This window comes from Mustelus asterias, chromosome 9 (genome assembly GCF_964213995.1).
Source record: "Mustelus asterias chromosome 9, sMusAst1.hap1.1, whole genome shotgun sequence".
In the NCBI taxonomy this organism is placed as follows: Eukaryota; Metazoa; Chordata; class Chondrichthyes; order Carcharhiniformes; family Triakidae; genus Mustelus; species Mustelus asterias.
In genome coordinates, this window is record NC_135809.1 from 114,021,805 (window position 1) to 114,041,211 (window position 19,407).

General features: G+C 45.4%; 1 protein-coding gene across 3 annotated transcripts in view; it reads right to left on the bottom strand.

Annotated features, from left to right (window-relative positions):
- The window catches only part of ppfibp2b (PPFIA binding protein 2b), a 299,033-nt gene that overhangs the window by 78,071 nt on the left and 201,555 nt on the right, over positions 1–19,407 (bottom strand). For all 3 annotated transcript variants that reach the window (XM_078220899.1, XM_078220900.1, XM_078220901.1), the window contains 2 exons: positions 10,257–10,385; positions 896–988 (listed from right to left, as the gene is read on the bottom strand). In XM_078220899.1, coding sequence (XP_078077025.1) covers positions 896–988; positions 10,257–10,385 — 222 coding nt within the window. The remainder of the gene's footprint in view (positions 1–895; positions 989–10,256; positions 10,386–19,407) is intronic.

Genomic DNA, 19,407 nt, shown 5'->3' on the forward strand with positions numbered 1-19,407 from the left:
TTGTACATCTCAAGATCCCTGCCTACTCTATCTGGGTCATTCAGTCTTGTACATCTCAGTATCCCTGTCTACTCAATCTGGGTCATTCAGTCTTGTACATCTCAGTATCCCTGTCTACTCTATCTGGGTCACTCATAGTCTTGTGAGCTACAATCAGGTTATGCCTCAGCCTCCTTAGTTCCAAGGAAAACACGTCCAGCCTATCCAATCTTTTCTCATAATTGCAATTTTCCAAATGATGAAATAGATTTAGAGGGGTAGCAGGAAGGAGCAATAAAAGGTTTGCAAGGAAAACACCTGAACTAAGTAGTTATATTTTTCAGGAAAGGCTGAACATATTGGCACTCTTACCTCCAGAAAAACAAAGGAGTGATGGGCGAGGCTGATGGAAATAGTCTTTACAATTCTGAAAGGTTTTAATAGGGTAACAGGGTAAAAGTGTCTCCATTTATGGGAGGAGGCTAGAACAAGGGAGCCATAAACATTAGATACTCACTAATAAATCCAAAGAGAATTCTGAAAAATCTTTGCTCAGACAGTGATAAAAATGTGGAACTTGCTACCACATTTAAGGCGATGCTAAAATGCTGGCACTGAATAGTTGGGCTGAATGGCCTGTTTCCGTGCTTTACATTCTATATAATTCACCGAGAAGGCCAGCAGCATTTTTCGAAGCATGGGCCTTGCAAGGTAACACCATCCCCTCCCGCCACCCATCCCCCACCCAACAGGCACCCACCCCAAGAACAGGTTAAAAGCACGCCATAGATTTAATGAATAAACACTATTGATTAACATGGCGTGAGCAAATCAGAACACTGGACAGCAACACACTCCATCAAATCCCACAGCTGGAAAGTAGAAAGTAGACAAATGGCAAACATTATCTTCTTACCTTTGTGGCATGCAGCTTCTGTTCATACTGAATCTTTTCATCCTCCAGCTCTTCCACTTTGGATTTCAGGCTCCGTAATTCCCGAAGCAAGTTCTGGAATGTCAACAAAATGCGAGTAATGTTAACAACAGAAAAATAGACTGTCGGATAATTCAAATGATCGGGCAATCTGGCCTTTCGAGCTATTTAAGGGTTTGACTATTGACTGGAATAAAGAAAGTGAGCATTAGTTATGTTCGGCCTGAAAGCAAACCCCACACTAATCTTAAGACACTGGTACATGATTACTTGAGACAATAGAATAAAGGAATAAGATGCGTATTTATATGGCACCTTTCACTTAGTCAGGTCCTCCCAAGGCAAATATAGTGCCATCACCGTTGTAATGTGGGAAACAAAACAGCCAATCTCCGCACAGGAACTCCAACAAACATCAATGGGATAGCCACCAGATAATCTGATTTTATTGAAGTTGACTGACCAGTAACTATAGGCCAGATTTCCTTTGTCCATCAGATTTGACTCTCCTTCAGTACTGCACTGGAGAGGCAATGGCCTAGTGGTATTATCGTTAGAATATTAATCCAGAAACTCAGCTAATGTTTGAATCCTGCCATAGCAGATGGTGGAATTTGAATTCAATAAAAATAAATCTGGAATTAAGAATCTACTGATGACCGTGAAACCATTGTCGACTGTCAGGAAAACTCACTTGGTTCACTAATGTCCTTTAGGGAAGGAAATCTGCCGTCCTTACCTGGTCTGGCCTACATGTGACTCCAGAGCCACAGCAATGTGGTTGACTCTCAACTGCTCTCCAAGGGCAACTAGGAATGGGCAATAATTATTGGCCAGCCAGCGATGTCCATGTCCCACAAATGAATAAGAAAAAAGTTACAAGAACAGCTTGGGAAGGTTCGAGCTCTTTTTCTCAGCCAAGAGATGAGCCGAGAGGTTTTGGTAAAGTGAAGAGAGAAAAATTATTCAATCTGGTGGGTTGGTCAATAATCGGAGGTTTATTGATTTAAAGACACTGATATTTGATCCACAGGGGAGATGAGAAGAACTGTTTATTCTCAGAATTGTCAGGATGTGGAAACGGTGATGGAAGCCGATAAATTTTAAAGGGAATTGCACAGGTACTTGAGAATGAGGAACATAGAGTTATGGACAAACAGAGAGATGAGCGTCTAAGCACTCTCTTTCAAAGAGCTAGCACAGGCATCAGGGGCTGAAGGACCTCTGTCCGTGTTTTGGTTTCTATGAATATCTAGCTGATCTGAGAGGGGAATAAATGGGACTAGAAAGGACTCTGTAGTTCAGCATTCTGCACTAGCAAAGAACATTTGGGTAAAGTAACTGTATCCGTGCTGTATAATCTGTGCAACTGACTAAAATCCCATAACTAAACACTGTCAAGTATCAAGTTAACAATCCATTAAACATTTCATGGATTGGTAGATGTACATTGTGGGCTTCAGTGAGGAGAAACTTCAAACCAAATCTTAAAAAGGCACATAATATTGGAGATATGACTTTGGGTCCTGCTCCACCTTAAATGTTAGAGCCCATTCAGTTCTGAATTGAATGTGCATGAACGGATGCAAAAGCAGAAAATGCTAAGGTTTTAAAAGTTTAAGTTCAGTTTATTTATTAGTGTCATGAGGAGGTTTACATTAACCCTGCAATGAAGTTACTGTGAAAATCCCCTCGTCGCCACACTCCAGCACCTGGAGTTCGGGTACACTGAGGGGGAATTTAGCATGGCCAAGGCACCTAACCAGCACGTCATTGGACTGTGGGAGGAAACCGGAGCACCCGGAGGAAATCCACGCAGACACGGGGAGAATGTGCAGACTCCACATAGACAGTGGCCCAAGCCGGGAATCGAACCTGGGTCCCTGGCACTGAGAGGCAGCAGCGCTGACCACTATGCCACCTATAAATAAAAATGGTTACACAGAAAAGCTAAATTCAGATTATCGTTGTATCCTCCCTCACCTAAGTTTGGGCTCATTTTGCCCCGAGGACTTAAGTCAGTCAAAATTCACTGCACCACTTGCACTTAGAATTCTTTTATTTTTAATCTTTATTCACAGGATGTGAAGGCGATGGCAAGGTGCATCCTTAATTGTGTTCGAGAAGGTGGTAGTGAGCAATTTCTTTGAGTAAAATTGAATGACTTGCTTGGCCATTTCAGGGTTAAGAATCAACCAAATTGCTGTAGGTCTGGAGTCCCATTTAACTATAGCCAAGGGTGGCAGATTTTCCTCTCTAAAAGGACAACAGCGAACCAGATGGGTTTTTACGACAATCAGGTAGGTTCGTGGCTGCCATTACTAAGAACACCCTTTTTGTGTTTCAGGTTTATTTAATTCAGTCTTCACCTGCGAGGTGGAGTTTGAACTCATGTCTATCATTAGTCCAAGTCTCCAAATTACTAGCCTAGTAACATAATCACCATTCCCGCTTTATCCACAGATTTCTCCTGGCTGGGTGGGGCAGGGGTGTGGGGGAGGGGGGAGGTGATTTTCCTGGAATGCCTAAATAGCAAGTCACAACAAAATGTCTTCCCAACCACAGCTTACGCCAAGTGTTCCCAAAGATCTTAAGCAACATAGAATGGAACATAACACTGTTGCAAAGCTAGTGGAAATCAAAGTAAACAAGGAAGGCACCAAAGCAAGGCCTTAATTTTTTAAAATTATGATAATTAATGTTTGAAATAATCTTTCCATCATTGATGCACATTAAGATCTTAAGAGTTTAAGACCTTGCAATTATGGATGTTTTTTCAGCTTAACACGATTCATGTTGATGCTACTAAAGATGCCGATTAAACATCTATTGCAACGAGAGGGCAAATGTCACATACAAATGAGGGAAGAGCATGTGTCCCACAGGTATAGAAATAACATCCTAGTAAGTTGAAATGGATAGAAATTGGTGACCTCATGGAACCTAGAGGTAGAGGGATCTAGTGCAAAAACGTACCTGTTTAAAAATTTCTTGATTTGATAGGTCTATCAAATTAGATCAAATTCTTCGCATACTTACACTCTCTCAAGGGAATTGAAATGACTAACTTTGTTATTTTGGAGGTAGGTTAAATTTCAGTTACCTTTTGCATTTGACAGTTTCTGAACTATACATTTCCCCCCCCCCCCGAGCTGCTATCAGAACAGGTCAGGAGACAAAAGAATTCATTGAAGCCACCCGTCCCTCCCCCCAGCTCCGATCCCCACTTTGCTTCTTGCCTCTGGGAGGTTATAAAAACACCACATGCGGCGGAAACCAGCTTGGAAAGCACATTGATAACCGTCCGTAACCCATCCAAGTTTACAGCAGGGGCACATTGAACCAATTAAAGGGATTCTGAAACCTAGCACTCTCCCCCCCCCCACTCTCTGAACTCACTCTAAGCTTTAAAAGTCAAGGACTAAATGATGTATGCATTCTTAATAAAATTTGCACGGAAATTGGAGGCACCGGTTGAGGGAAACTTCTAAGACTGCGTTTGTGGTTTGAAATTACATGGGGTTGGGTTACAGATTTAAACTTCCACGAGGATTTATTTGCATCAACACTGGCGTAAAGTCTTACAATGAAACAACACACATGGGCAGCACAACTGTCTTTTTTCTTTCAATTAAAACGATCTCGATGTGTTTAAGTGTAGTAAGTTGTGCAGTTTATTAATACAGCTGAAAATAGGTTCATCAGCAAAGAAACAAGTACTTTCTAATAAGAGTATCCAGGTCCTACCTGTGAGTACCCTGACTTAGAATCATTGAAAATAACTTTTAAAATAAATAATATTGAATAATTTAGTAGTTGGTTTCAAAGGAAATTTATAAGTTTAGTCACGTCAAAATTTATTTAAGTCTGCTATGCTTGCCTGCGGAGATCTCGTGGCGTAATAGGTACGGTCTCTGTCTCTGGACCAGAAGCTCCAGGTTCGAGTCCCATCCCAGGACTTGATGGCCGAGGAAGGCGCATTCATGATGTGGCCCAACAGGATGAGTATCGACCTGCAAATCCTTTCAACACACACCAATGGCAGGCGGTCAGAGCCGGGGAGATTCCTGGTCAGCCATTTGATGGAAAGAACATTGGAGGCTCCATCATCGTTAGCCATAGCTCCGGGCTACAACACCCGCAGGTAAAAGTGCCTGATGCCACAGGAGCCCGGATTATGAGTGAACCGTAACACACTGCCACCACTCTTTCCCATGAGAGAGTGAGGGCAATTTGGAGAGCCTTCTCTCATCAGTGATAATCAGCAAAATCTCGCAATTTCAACCCATGGGGCAGAGCCTGAACCAGACCAGCTCAATCAGTGGAAAGAATCGCAGGAAACATGAGCACCAGTGGTTTTTGGATGCAAATAATGGATGCTTCAAATTTCTCGACCTTCGTGATTAGTTCTGCCGACTCTGCACGAACCGTGATCTCACAAGTGCAAACCCAACCGTTTAATTTCTGCTGTGGAGAAATTCAATGGAAATTCAGGTGGAGCCTAGAATCATAGAATCCCTACAGTGCAGAGGGTGGCCATTTGGCCCATCGAGCCTGCGCTGACCACAATCCCACCCAGGCCCTATCCCTATAATCCCATGCATTTACCCCAGCTAGACTCCCTGACACCAAGGATCAATTCAGCATGGCCAATCCACCTAATCCACACATCTTTGGACCGTGGGAGGAAACCGGAGCATCCAGAGGAAACCCATGCAGACACGGGGAGAACGCGCAAACACCGCACAGACAGTGACCCAAGCCAGGAATCGAACCCAGGTCCCTGGTGCTGTGAGGCAGCAGTGCTAGCCACTGTGCCACCGTGATTGCCGGTGTGAGACACACACATGAGGCTAGCCTGCTGAAGCTTTGGTGCGCCCTGATCAGGAAGCATCTTGAACACTGGGTTGAGTTCCAGTCACTGAAGCATGAGGAGACATTCGCAAATCCTGGAAGCGATGTCAAGAAGGGCGACAAGGCTGACTTCAGGGCTCGTATCAATCTATTTTTGTCAGGCAAGCGCATCATGAAATGACAACTTGCATTTAAATATAGTCCTTAACACAAAAAAGGCCCCCAGCATTTCACAGGAGCGGGGTCAGACAAAAATTGTCTCACAGGTCAAAGGAGGAGCTATGGGTAACTAACTAATTTAAGAGATGAGGAGATCTTAAAGGAGGGGAGAAGTAGAAAGGGATAGGGAGGGAATTCCAAACCTTAGTACCACCAAGGTGGGGATTCCACCTCCAGAATTGGAGTGCAGAGAGCAGGGAGGGCTGTGGAGCCAGAAGAGGTATTGGAGATATGGAGGAATGCGAGCACAGAAGAATTTGAAAACGAGGAGGAGAATTGTAACTTTGAGGCCTTGGACTGGGAGACAATGCAAGTCAGTGAGCATAAGGTCAATGGGCAAACGGGGCTTGGTGCAAGTTAGGGTACAGCCAGAGATTTGGAGGGCCTCGAATTTAGAGACATAGGCCGGTATTTTACGACCTTGCTCAGGCAAGGCTCGTAAAATCCCGCCTGAGGCCAACAGAGAATTCCATTCTGCGAGCCTCGCGGGGCGGGTGTGCTGGTAAAATTCTGGCTGTACAGTGTGGTAGCCCAGCCAGGAGTTTGTTGGAATAGTCAAGTCTAAAGGTAACAATGGCATGGTTCCAGATTTTAGCAGCAGGCAAGCTGAGGCAATGGTGGAATCGGGCAATATTATTGAAGTGGAAATACGTGGTTTTAGTGATGGCGCGTATATGTGGTCTGAAGCTCATTGCGAGGTCAAGGTTGTGAACAGTCTGCTTCACCCTCAGGAAGTTGCCAGGGAGGGAGATTATGTCAGTAGTTCAGGCGCCATATTTTGAGGGGGGACCAATAACAATGACTCGGGTGTTGCCAACGTCTAATTGGAGAAGATTTCGAGCTGAACGTTCCAAGTGCACACATGCAAACAGATATTTTGCTTTCAGATAATGTTCCTTCTGTGTTCCATCATCCAATGATTCTCAGCAAAGGTAGGAGCCATTTTGTGCACAGTACAATCCCACAAGAGCATGTGAATGCACGACTGGTAACTGGTTATCAGACATTACATGCAAATTTGAACCTATATATCTGATACAACATTCGATGCAACATTTGTTTTTCAGTAGATGTGTTTCAGTTATTGATTTTAGATAGATACGTGACACAAACATAAAGCTAGCTAAACCTATCAAAGCGTTGACCCCCTCCACTGATTTTTAGCTTTGTCAGGCCAAAAACCAAAACTATGCGACAAGGAGCTGTCAGCAACGAAACAGCAGAAACCCCTTCGAGATGAGCCCTGGCTCCGTGCAGCGAGACCGACAACAGTCCTCGGAGTACATCCACACGCCAAACCTCGACAGACGCAGAATGCATTGTACAACAGACGTGGACTGTACCGCATAACAGATTGGACACCGGTCCAATTGGCTCTCACACGGGGCTTGAGACAGCCTCACTACATAGTGCTTCTTCACCTTTTAAATCGTAGAGCGTTTCTTGAAACACTCTTGGTTTCATCGAATAATCCCAATTTGACACCAACACTGTGCAATTTACGGAACCTAACAAATGCAATTAAATTTTGTCACATCGTACTTGTGGTTTTTTTTGAGCACGGGAAAACCCATCCAAAATTTACATCTGGTACAACATTTGCATCTGTGCAACATCCTTTCCGGAGTGGGAAGGCTTTATTTAAAAAGCCGATTCCTTAACAAAAATTGCTGATAGTGCACAGAGCATTGCCAAACCTTGACAGCACAGTCACCTGATTTCAGCAAACGATACAGCACCGAAGGAGGCCATTCGGCCCATCATGCCATTTGATAGCTATTCCATTAGTCCTACCCTCTCCTGCTTTTTCCCTGTAGTCTGGCAAATTTTCCTCCCCTTTTCTCTGAAAGTTACTATTGAATTGGCTTCCGCCACTTTCATAACTCACTGTAAAAAAGATCTCATCGCCTCTCTGGGGTTTTTGGCCAATTATTTGAAATTTGTGCCCTCTTGCAATGGAAACAGTTTCACCTAATGTTTGAGTCTCTTGGTTGCCGTTCAGTAAAGGAGACAGGAGTTCTGCTTCTTCATAAAAATACCTTTACTTCTTTGATCCAACTTCACATACAATTCTCCACCAACACCAAGTGCCACCTGTAGCCCCTTTATATATCAGTGACTTCTGTTGAATAATTGACATCAAATTAGGACTTAATTGAAAGGTCTGTCAACCCATTCCTAACATCTTATTCACTCTACCAAAACCCTCCATGATTTTGAACAAGTCTTTTAAATTTTATTTGAACCTTCTCTGCTTTGAGCACAATACCAGCTTCTTTAGTCTCTCCACGTAGCTGAAATATTGGGCTCCACTTTGGACTAAGACCTGACTTAGAGTGCACATTACAGAAACTTTCCAAACACCCACAGGCACAGCATGAAGCGTGATGGAACATCTCACCTCGTGCAACTCCAACATCCAACCAATTCAAAGATCGGAAAGGTCTCCAAGGAGAGGGGGTTTGAGACAACAATGATTCACATTTATAATAACAGGGCCTTTGGTGTTGTAAAATGTTCCTAGACACTGTACAAAGAGCGCTATCAAACAAAATATAACACTGAGCCATACAAGGAGATACTGGGTAGGCAACCAGGAGGTTTTAAGAGGCATCTTGAAGGAGGAGAGAAAGATGGAGAAGTCGACAGTAAAACAGGTCATGACCACAATATTCTTTTGTGAGTGCTAGCGGTGTTTCCTAAAGATGTCCAAAGATATGCAGGCTAGGTGGATTGGCATTGGCAACTTGCCCCAAGGTATGTGGGTTAGACGGTAAATGTGTGGAGTTATAGGGATAGGGCATAGGTAAGACACTCTGTCAGTGTATCAGTCAGTATAACAGTCAGAGGCCGTGCAGATTCAATGGGCCGAATGACCTCCTTCTGCACTGTAGGGATTCTATGATACAACTGTGAGTACATTTGAAAAGTGCTGAATTGTCTGTAAAAAACATTAGGGTATCACGAGACCCTAAAAAACTCAACACATTCAAAGGGGCAGCTAAAGGCAGAACAACACAAAAGAGATTGATTTTCATCATTAGCCAAGGTGCCAACCACAATGTTGCAGAGAAGGAAATGGGTTCAATGCTTCAGTTTCTTCCTTTCCGTAAATTGTCAGGAGGGCCACCTGCAAGATCTTGGCCCTCAGTTTTGACTTCACTGGCGGGCAAACTTCAGAACACAGTTCCTAAGCATGATCTGCCTCAGAGTACAGCATGAACGGCGGGTAACTAAAACTTGGGAAGCGGCCTCTTCTCTGAATCATTGCTGCCTCTCTCCCCACTAACCTCCCCACCTGGGGAATCTCCACTGGTAGCATGGGCGGCACGGTGGCACAGTGGTTAGCGCTGCAGCCTCACAGCTCCAGGGACCCAGGTTCAATTCTGGCCTCGGGTCACTATTGTGTGGCGTTTGCACGTTTTCCCCGTGCCTGCATGGGTTTCCTCCGGGTGCTCTGATATCCTCCCACTGTCTGAAAGAGGTGCGGGTTGGGTTGAGTTGATTGGCCATGCAAAATTGCCCCAGTGATGGGGGATTAGCAATACAGGGTAGGGCCTGGGTGGGATTGTTGTTGGTGCAGGCTCAAAGGGCTCCTTCTGCACTGTAGGGATTCTATGAAATGTACTGCAAGAATACACCTTCTCTGGAGTAGGTCACAGATGACACAATCCCTTTACTGTAGCTTTCATGTAGTCAAGAAGGATCTAAATATCAACAACTTGCATTTAAAACAGCAAATCATCCTAAGGTGTTTCAGTGAGTCAAAAAAGAAGACAAGAGGACAAAAAAAAACATACTAGTCAAAGAGATGGTTTTAGGGGCATCTTAAAGGAGGGGAAAGATAGAGAGAGGTGGTAAGGTGGAGAGTTTGAGAGAGGGAATTCCAGAGATTAGGCTCAGGCAACTGGAGTCATGGTCACCAACGCTGGAGTAAAGGAAATGGCGAATACACAAGAGCCCAGAATTGGAAGAACACGAGTTCTGAGGATTGTAAGTTTGGAGGAGATTACACAGATACGGAGGGGCAAAGTGATGGAGTTAGTTGAAAACGGGGATCAGAATTTTCAAATCAAGGGCTGCCGGACCAGGAGTTGGTGTAGGTGAGTGCAAGGGTGAGAGGCAAGAGGGGATTTGGTGCGAGGGAGGATACGGTGCAGCAAGAGTTCAAAGTTTACACAGGGAGGAGGATGGGAGGGTCCAACCAAGGAAGGAGCGGAACAGTGGAGTCTAGGGGGCAACAGAAGCATAGAGCAAAAGTATGGCTAACCTCACTTTTCTGCAACTCATCACATTCCCGGTGGTCCTTCTCTAATCCAGCCATCTTAATTTTCAGACTTGAAATCTCAGCCATTAGATCCAGTTTCTGGCTCTCCAGTGCTGTCCTGCTCAGCATCTCCTAGAAACAGCAGGAAGTTACATTTTCAATCTCAAAATTCTTCTCCGTTTCCACATTAAACCTCCCTCCCCCAAAGACAGAAATGGATTTACTCTCAAAAGGCCACGTATGACTGGTGCTCAATGGAGGGCTCTGCCCCAGTTTGTGGGTAAACTAAGTAAGTTCACTCAAGTCGAAGGGCGGCACAATGGCACAATGGTTAGCACTGCTGTCTCACAGCTCCAGGGACCTGGGTTCGATTCCTGGCTTGGGTCACTGTGTCGAGTTTGCACGTTTTGATGTTGATTTATTATTGTATTCGTATACACTGAAAAGTACAGTTTCTTGCGCGCTATACAGAGCATACCATCCATAGAGAAGGAAAGGAGTGACTGGAGAATGTAGTGTTACAGTCATAGCTAGGGTGTAGAGAAAGATCAACTTAGTTGAAGGTAGGTCCATTCAAAAGTCTGACAGCAGCAGGGAAGAAGCTGTTCTCGAGTTGTTTGCTACATCACCTCAGACTTTTGTTTCTTTTTCCTGACGGAAGAGAGAATGTCCGGGGGACGTGGGATCCTTAATTATGCTGGCTGTTTTTCCGAGGCAGCGGGAAGTGTAGACAGAGTCAATGGATGGGAGGCTGGTTTGTGTGATGGATTGGGCTACATTCACGACTTTTTGTAGTTTCTTGCTGTTTTGGTCAGAGCAACCCCGTGTCTGCGTGGGTTTCCTCCAGGGGCTCTGGTTTTCTCCCACAGTCCAAAGATGTGCAGGTTAGGTGCATTGGCCATGCTAAATTGTTCCTTAGTGTCCTGGGATGTGTAGGTTAGAGGGATTAGCAGGGTAAATATGTGGGGTTATGGGGATAGGGCCTGGGTGGGATTGTTGTTGGTGCAGACTCGATGGGCCAAATGGCCTCCTTCTGCACTGTAGGGATTCTATGATTCTAAGTCCCCTCAGCCATTTGTGTACCAGCAGTATGGGGAGTTGATGGCTAGAGCAGGGTGCAGAGCAGAAGATAAAGCTCACTGCCTTGTTGTTCTTGCTGAAAGGCCCTTTCTGTATCAGATAAGACACAGAGCTTGAGACTGGGTCTTTCTTTAAAGCACTAATTGGACATTAAGCCTTTGTCCCGTGTTCCACTGACATTTGTTCGTCTAATCCTCCTGAACGCACAAAGACAACTGATTGTGAATTGTACGTGGTTTTATTTTTGGTGCTGGAGGTACCACCAAGATGCAAAAGAGCACTTGGGGAAAATTAAAGCATTAAGGAAGAAAAGGAGGAATGTCTACTAAAAAAAGAGAGAAAATTTCTCCCTCTCCCCCCATTGCTAATTACAGTATGACGTTGCAAATATGTTCAGAAACATCAAAAAAAATCATTCATCGAATGGGAGAGTTATTGGCAAGGCCAGCATTTATATCTACCCCCTAAATACCCCTGAGATGATAGTGGTGAGCCGCCTTTTTGAACTGCTGCAGTCCATCTGATGTAGGTATATCCAAAGGGCAGTAGGGAAAGGAATTCCAGCATTTTGACCCAGCCATAATGAAGGATCAGCTGATATATTCCAAGTTAGGATGGCCAGAGTCTCAGGAAGAAATTTACAGGTGATGGTGTTCCCTTGCATTGGCTCTCCTCGTTCTTCTTGGTGGTTTGAGGTTGCAGGTTTGGAAGGTGCAAAGGAGTTTTGGTGAGTTGCTGCAGTGTATCTTGTGGATGATGCACACTGCTGACATGGTGCGCCAACAGTGGGAGGGCGCGAATACTTAATGGTGTGGAGATGCCGGCGTTGGACTGGGGTGAGCACAGTAAGAAGTCTCACAACACCAGGCTAAAGTCCAACAGGTTTTTTTGGTAGCACGAGCTCCGAAGGAGCAGCGCTCCGAAAACTCGTGCTACCAAATAAACCTGTTGGACTTTAACCTGGTGTTGTGAGACTTCTTACCGAATACTTAAGATAGTGAATGGAGTGTTGAACAAGCGGCTTGCTGTATCCTGGATGGTGTCAAGTTTCTTGAGTGTTGTTGGAGCTGCACTCATCCAGGAAAGTGGAGAGTCTTCTAGCACCCTCCTAACCTCACACACAACGCAGTCGCTGAGCAGAGACCGATAGCCAAGTTCCACACACATGAGGACGGCCTCAACTGGGATCTTGGGTTCACGTCACACTATCTGTAACCCCCACGACTTGCCTGGGCTTGCAAAATCTCACTAACTGTCCTGTCTGGAGACAATATACATCTCTTTAACCTGTGCTTAACGCTCTCTCCATTCACATTGTCTGTACCTTTAAGGCTTGATTAATTGTAAAGACTCTCATTCCGACCATTATTTTGTAAATTGAGTTTGTGTCTTTATATGCCCTGTTTGTGAACAGAACTCCCACTCACCTGACGAAGGAGCAGCGCTCCGAAAGCTAGTGGATTTTGCTACCAAATAAACCTGTTGGACTTTAACCTGGTGTTGAGAGACTTCTGACAGAGTGAGAAGCAGGGAGGCGATGCACAGAGGCAGCCCGAGAGGGGTCCGTGAGAGGCCGACCTCGCCGGAAATTCAGCTCTCCTAAAATCCCGAGAGCCGAGAAATCGGGCGTGATTCTGATTTCTCGACTCTCGGGCGATTTTACTGTGCTCGCGCTCCGCCCAATGATGGGTGGGGTGAGCCAGTAAAATCCTGGCCTAGGTGTCAGTCGCAGCTCGGTGGGGAGCTCTCCTGCCTCTGAATTAGGAAGCTGGGAGTTCTGAACTTGAGCACAAAAATTTAGGCTGCTACCGCAGTGCAGTAGGAAGGTGTTGCCCCTTTTGGATCAGAAATTAAATCCAGACAACACAGGTAGACATAAAAAGGTCCTACGGCCACTTTCTTGAAGAGCAAAGCTCTGTGAGAACTGGCTCCTGCATTTCCTCCATTACACTAGTAACCAAACTTTCATAGGCCACAAAGCACTTCACATCCTCAGGCATGAACAGTGTTTGACGTTTGCTAGTGTCACAAGTAGGCTTACATTAAAACTGCTATGAAGTTACTGTGAAAATCCCCCAGTCGCCAGTACCTCCCTCTACGGAGAGAGAATTTAGCGCGGCCAACGTACCTAACCAGCTCAGACTGTGGGGGGAAACCTGAGCACCCGGTGGAAACCCAAGCAGATACGAGGAAAACGTGCAGACTCCGCACAGACAGTGACGCAAGCCAGGAATCAAACCCAGATACCTGGCTCTGTGTGGCAGCAGTGCTAACCATTGTGCCGTCCCAGTGTTATAGAAATATGTCTTCCTAAAAACGCCTATTGAAATTCTAGATTTTATCACCAGAGTTATAGAATACACAAGTCAAGAGCTGATGTGAAGCCTTATTTAAGCTTGTTGGTGGTATTTTCCAGCATTGAACTCAATACTGAGAATTGCACTGAGAATGGTGAAGATTAATGTGCATCAAACTATGAACTATTAAAAGCTGACACAGACAGGTTGGGCCAAATGGCCTGTTTCCATGTTGTAACCTGTGTATTTTTATGATTTATTTTTACCAATGGTACAATAACATTAGGGACAGCTCTTTAGATCCCTTCCCTCAAATCCAAAAAAGGTTTCGGGTCAAAATAAAAGCATAACACTGCGGATGTTAAATATTTCAAACCTACTGGGTTGGGGAAGGGGAGAACGGAATTATACAAACAACTTGAAATTTATCAGCTTAAATTCCTTTCCTGAACTGCAAAACAATTCTCTTCTTATACTCTGCTTATTAAGCGTCCTAATTACTGTATTTCCTTCGGAAGGTCATGTGAAATTCTTCAGTGGTGGTGACCTCAGTAGACTCTTAAATCTCAACCATCTGACTTGAAGCATTTTAACCTTTTCATGTGTTGTTTTTAACCGACATATCAGGAGGTCAGCCATGGCTTGGTGGGTAGCACTCTTGCCTCTGAGTCACAAGGTTGTGAGTTCAACTCCAGAGACCTGATCCCGAGTACTGAGGGAGTGCTGCACCGTCAGTCTGACATTCCCAGTACAGTACTGAGGGAGTGCTGCATTGTCAGTCTGACATTCCCAGTACAGTACTGAGGGAGAGCTGCACTGTCAGTCTGACATTCCCAGTACAGTACTGAGGGAGTGCTGCACTGTCAGTCTGACATTCCCAGTACAGTACTGAGGGAGTGCTGCACTGTTAGTCTGACATTCCCAGTACAGTACTGAGGGAGTGCCGCACTGTCAGTCGGACATTCCCAGTACAGTACTGAGGGAGCGCTGCACTGTCAGTCTGACACTCCCAGTACAGTACTGAGGGAGTGCTGCACTGTCAGTCGGACATTCCCAGTACAGTACTGAGGGAGTGCCGCACTGTTGGTCTGACATTCCCAGTACAGTACTGAGGGAGTGCTGCACTGTCAGTCTGACATTCCCAGTACAGTACTGAGGGAGTGCCGCACTGTTGGTCTGACATTCCCAGTACAGTGCTGAGGGAGTGCTGCATTGTCAGTCTGACATTCCCAGTACAGTACTGAGGGAGCGCTGCACTGTCAGTCTGACATTCCCAGTACAGTACTGAGGGTGTGCTGCACTGTCAGTCGGACATTTCCAGTGCAGTACTGAGGGAGTGCCGCACTGTCGGTCTGACATTCCCAGTACAGTACTGAGGGAATGCCGCACTGTTGGTCTGACATTCCCAGTACAGTGCTGAGGGAGTGCTGCGCTCTCAGTCTGACATTCTCAGTACAGTACTGAGGGAGTGCTGCACTGTCTGACATTCCCAGTACAGTGCTGAGGGAGTGCCGCACTGTTGGTCTGACATTCCCAGTACAGTGCTGAGGGAGTGCTGCTCTCAGTCTGACTTTCCCAGTACAGTACTGAGGGAGTGCTGCATTGTCAGTCTGACATCCCCAGTACAGTACTGAGGGAGTGTTGCACTGTCAGTCTGACATCCCCAGTACAGTACTGAGGGAGTGTTGCACTGTCAGTCTGACATCCCCAGTACAGTACTGAGGGAGTGCTGCACTGTCAGTCTGACATCCCCAGTACAGTACTGAGGGAGTGCTGCACTGTCAGTCTGACATTCCCAGTACAGTACTGAGGGAGTGCTGCACCGTCAGTCTGACATTCCCAGTACAGTACTGAGGGAGTGCTGCACTGTCAGTCTGACATCCCCAGTACAGTACTGAGGGAGTGCTGCACTGTCAGTCTGACATTCCCAGTACAGTACTGAGGGAGTGCTGCACTGATATTTGTCTCCTCTGGTGGACATTAAAAGATCATACTATTTCGAAGATGAGCAGAGAGTTCCTTGTGTCCTGACCAATATTTGTCTCTCAACCAACAAATAGATTATCTGATCATTTTCACATTGTTTTTTGTCGGATCTTGCTGCGTGCAAATTGGTTGTCACATTTTCTACACTGCAATAGTGACCCACTGTAAATGTACTTCGCTGACTGGAAAGCACTTTGGGACATCCTGAGGTGCCAGAAAAATGCAAGTTCTTCCTTTCATTGTAGATTTAGACATTTGGTCCAACTCTCTGACTGGATAACTGAGGTGAGCACAGCATGGAAAATCCTCAGTTCCCATTGATTTTGAAAGTCCTGCTCCATGAAGAGGAGGTGCAGCTCATCAGAAACCTTCAGTACCTTTCCCCAAAACTGTAACGAATCAGCAATGCCACTGCTGACAAACTGCTACAAATAAGTTAAAGTTTATTAGTCACAGGTCGGCTTACATTAACACAGCAATGGAGTTACTGTGAAAATCCTCTGGTCGCCACACTCTGGCGCCTGTTCGGGTACACTGAGGGAGAATTTAGCATGGCCAATGCACCTAACCAGTACATCTTTGGACTGTGGGAGGAAACCTATGCAGACACAGGGAGAACTTGCAAACTCTACACAGACAGTGACCCGAGCTGGGAATCAAACACAGGTCCCTGGCGCTGTGAGACGATGGTAATCATGATGTGGAGATGCTGGCGCTGGACTGGGGTAAACACAGTAAGAAGTTTAACAACACCAGGTTAAAGTCCAACAGGTTTATTTGGTAGCAAAAGCCACAAGCTTTCGGAGCCTTAAACTCCTTCTTCAGGTGAGTGGGAATTCCCATTCACCTGAAGAAGGAGCTTAAGGCTCCGAAAGCTTGTGGCTTTTGCTACCAAATAAACCTGTTGGACTTTAACCTGGTGTTGTTAAACTTCTTGCTGTGAGACAGCAGTGCTAACCACTGTCACTGCCGCGTACAAAAATGCTCACTAATCTCCTCCCCTCTGTCTGAGTCATGCTTGTGGAGAATTTAGAATGTTATGCAAAACGCATCGTAGGGACAAAGCTCTCTTACAGCAGACAAGGTGGCTATTTAGCCCTGTGAAAGCACCCTCTCCCGACTCTTTCCTCAAAGCCCTGCATTTCCTTTTCCAGTACTTACCCAACTCCCTGTTGAAAGATAGCATACAATCTCTGTCTCACACCCACACTCCAGAATACAGCAGACAGCATTTAAAAACTCTAATTTCTACCTGCTTCTTTTGCCAATTGTCATAAATCTGTATCCTCTCAATTTATATCAGCCCTGTCACATACAGGAGCTGTACAGACTCCCCCTCTCCTCATCGGATTATAGCACACCATGCTATGGAAGGGGAGTAGGGTTGGGACACCGGTAACCATCACAGAATCCATACAGTGCAGAAGGAGGCCATTCAGCCATCGAGTCTGCACCAACTCTCTGATGTAGCAGCTTAACTAGGTCCACCTCTGACCTATCCCCACAACTACCCCACTAATCCCCCTAACCTACACTCTTTGGACACATAGGGGCAATTTACCATGGCCAATCGACCTCTCCTGCACATCTTTGGAGTGTGGGAGGAAACCGGAGCACCCGGAGGAAACCCACGCAGACATGGGGAGAACGTGCAAACTCCACACAGACAGTCATTCGAGGCCAGAATTGAACCTGGGTCCCTGGCGCTGAGGTGGCAGTGCTAACCACTGTGCCACCGTGCCATCAGTGCACATACACTCACCACTTATAATCTGATTGCAAGGTGGATTATATACAATTGATTCATAAACAACCCCCCACCCAAACAAAAAAAAATGAGGCAGAGTAGGAGTAACAGGACTAAAAACAGAAAATATTGGTTAAACTCAGCAGGATTGGCAGCAACTGCGCAGAGAAACAGTTAATGTTTTGAGTCTAAATGGTCATCCAGCATTTTCTGTTCTCATTTCAGAAGTCCAGTTTCCACAGCGTTTTGCTTTTATTATAGGAACAACAGGATGTAGGGCGATTACTGAAAACCTTGTTCCCACAGCAGTGAGCTGCATTTTTACAATGTCATAATGAACCTTTGACCATCTTTGCCTGGAATATAACATTTGCTCTGAGTCAGCCATTAAATCCTTCAGTGTAAAAGTGAATTAAATTCATTTCAGCTACAGACTACTTTAGGATGATAGATGATAACTAGCGGAATCAGGAGAGAAAAAGCAACGTTCTCTTTATTATCCAGAGATGTGCTGGTTAGGTGAATTGAAACATAGAAACATACAAACATAGAAGATAAGAGCAGGAGGAGGCCATTCGGCCCTTCTAGCCTGCTCCGCCATTCATCACGATCATGGCTGATCGTCCAACTCAATAGCCTAATCCTGCTTTCTCCACATAACCTTTGAGCCTTTGGCGAAGCCAAATTGCCCTTTAGTGTCCAGGGGTGGCAAATTAGGGGGATTAGCGAGGTAAATGCATGGGGTTACTGGGATAGGGCAGGGGGTGGGTGAAATATTCTGTCAGAGAGTTGGTGCAGACTCGATGGGCCGAAGGGCCTTCTTCGGCACTGTAGGGATTCTATGATCAACAGGGTCTTTCTTTGGAGAGGTTCGGTGGGTAGGTCCAGCTCCCACAGTTCCCAGAATCCTTACTTTCCCAAGCCCCAGTTATCAAGACAGCTGTGGCTCAGTTGGTGGCGGCATTGGCGCAACTGTTTCAGGAGGTTGTTGGTTCAAATCATCCTCTAGGACTCGAACACAAAAATCAGACTGATTCCCCCTGCCCCTCCCCCCCAGTACTGAAGGAGTGCTGCACTGATGGAGACACTACACAGAAGCTCCTCTATCACAGCTAGACAAAAATATCCTGTGACACGAGTTTGAAGAAAAATAGGGATGTTAATTCATCCCCTGTGTCTTGGTCAATATTTATCCCTCAATCAGCATCACAGAAATAGATCATCTGGTCATTATCACATTGCTGTTTGTCAGAGGTTGCTGCAAATTAGCTGTTGCAATGGTGAGCGCTCTTTTCTTAATTGGTTGTAAAGCACTTTGAGACATCCTGTGGTCATGAAAGATACTATATAAATGCAAATCTTTCTTTACTGATCTGGGATACAGGTTGTCTGTACAGTATTTGCCACCCTAAACTTCTCTTTAACGGTACAATTTCCAATAATCACGACAAGGGTGTACAACGAGGGTCACAACCACACACACACGCGAGCTGCTGTCTTGTGTTCTTAACCATAAGAGTGGAAAACACCAGCTTTAGCTGGCTTTCCAAATGTAAAGGAGACACACACGTCTAACCAGGTAGTGAAGATGCCGGCGTTGGACTGGGGTGGGCACAGTAAGAAGTCTCACAACACCAGATTAAAGTCCAACAGGTTTATTTGGAATCATGAGCTTTCGGAGTGCTGCTCCTTCATCAGGCGCATGTGTCAGCTAGTGAAGGGATAGAAAGGAGGCCTTTGAGTGGAGTCAAATGTGAAAGTTAGTGATATAATGGCTGGCCTATCTGCAGGTAAAAAGAATGTGTTTCGCAACATTTATATAAAGGTAAAGTCGTCATAGTCCCAGATGACCATTGGCTGCTCTCCCCTTTGAGGGGAAGAGCTGACTGGCGGTGTTTTAGCCTGAGGGTCATCACACCTCAGGCAAGGGGCAAGGTTGAGATGATATACTCTTGAGAGTCACAATTGTTATGCAGGAAATGCAACAGACAATTTATAGGATCCAATCAGCAAGATCCCATCTGCTTAAATGGTGTTGATTGGG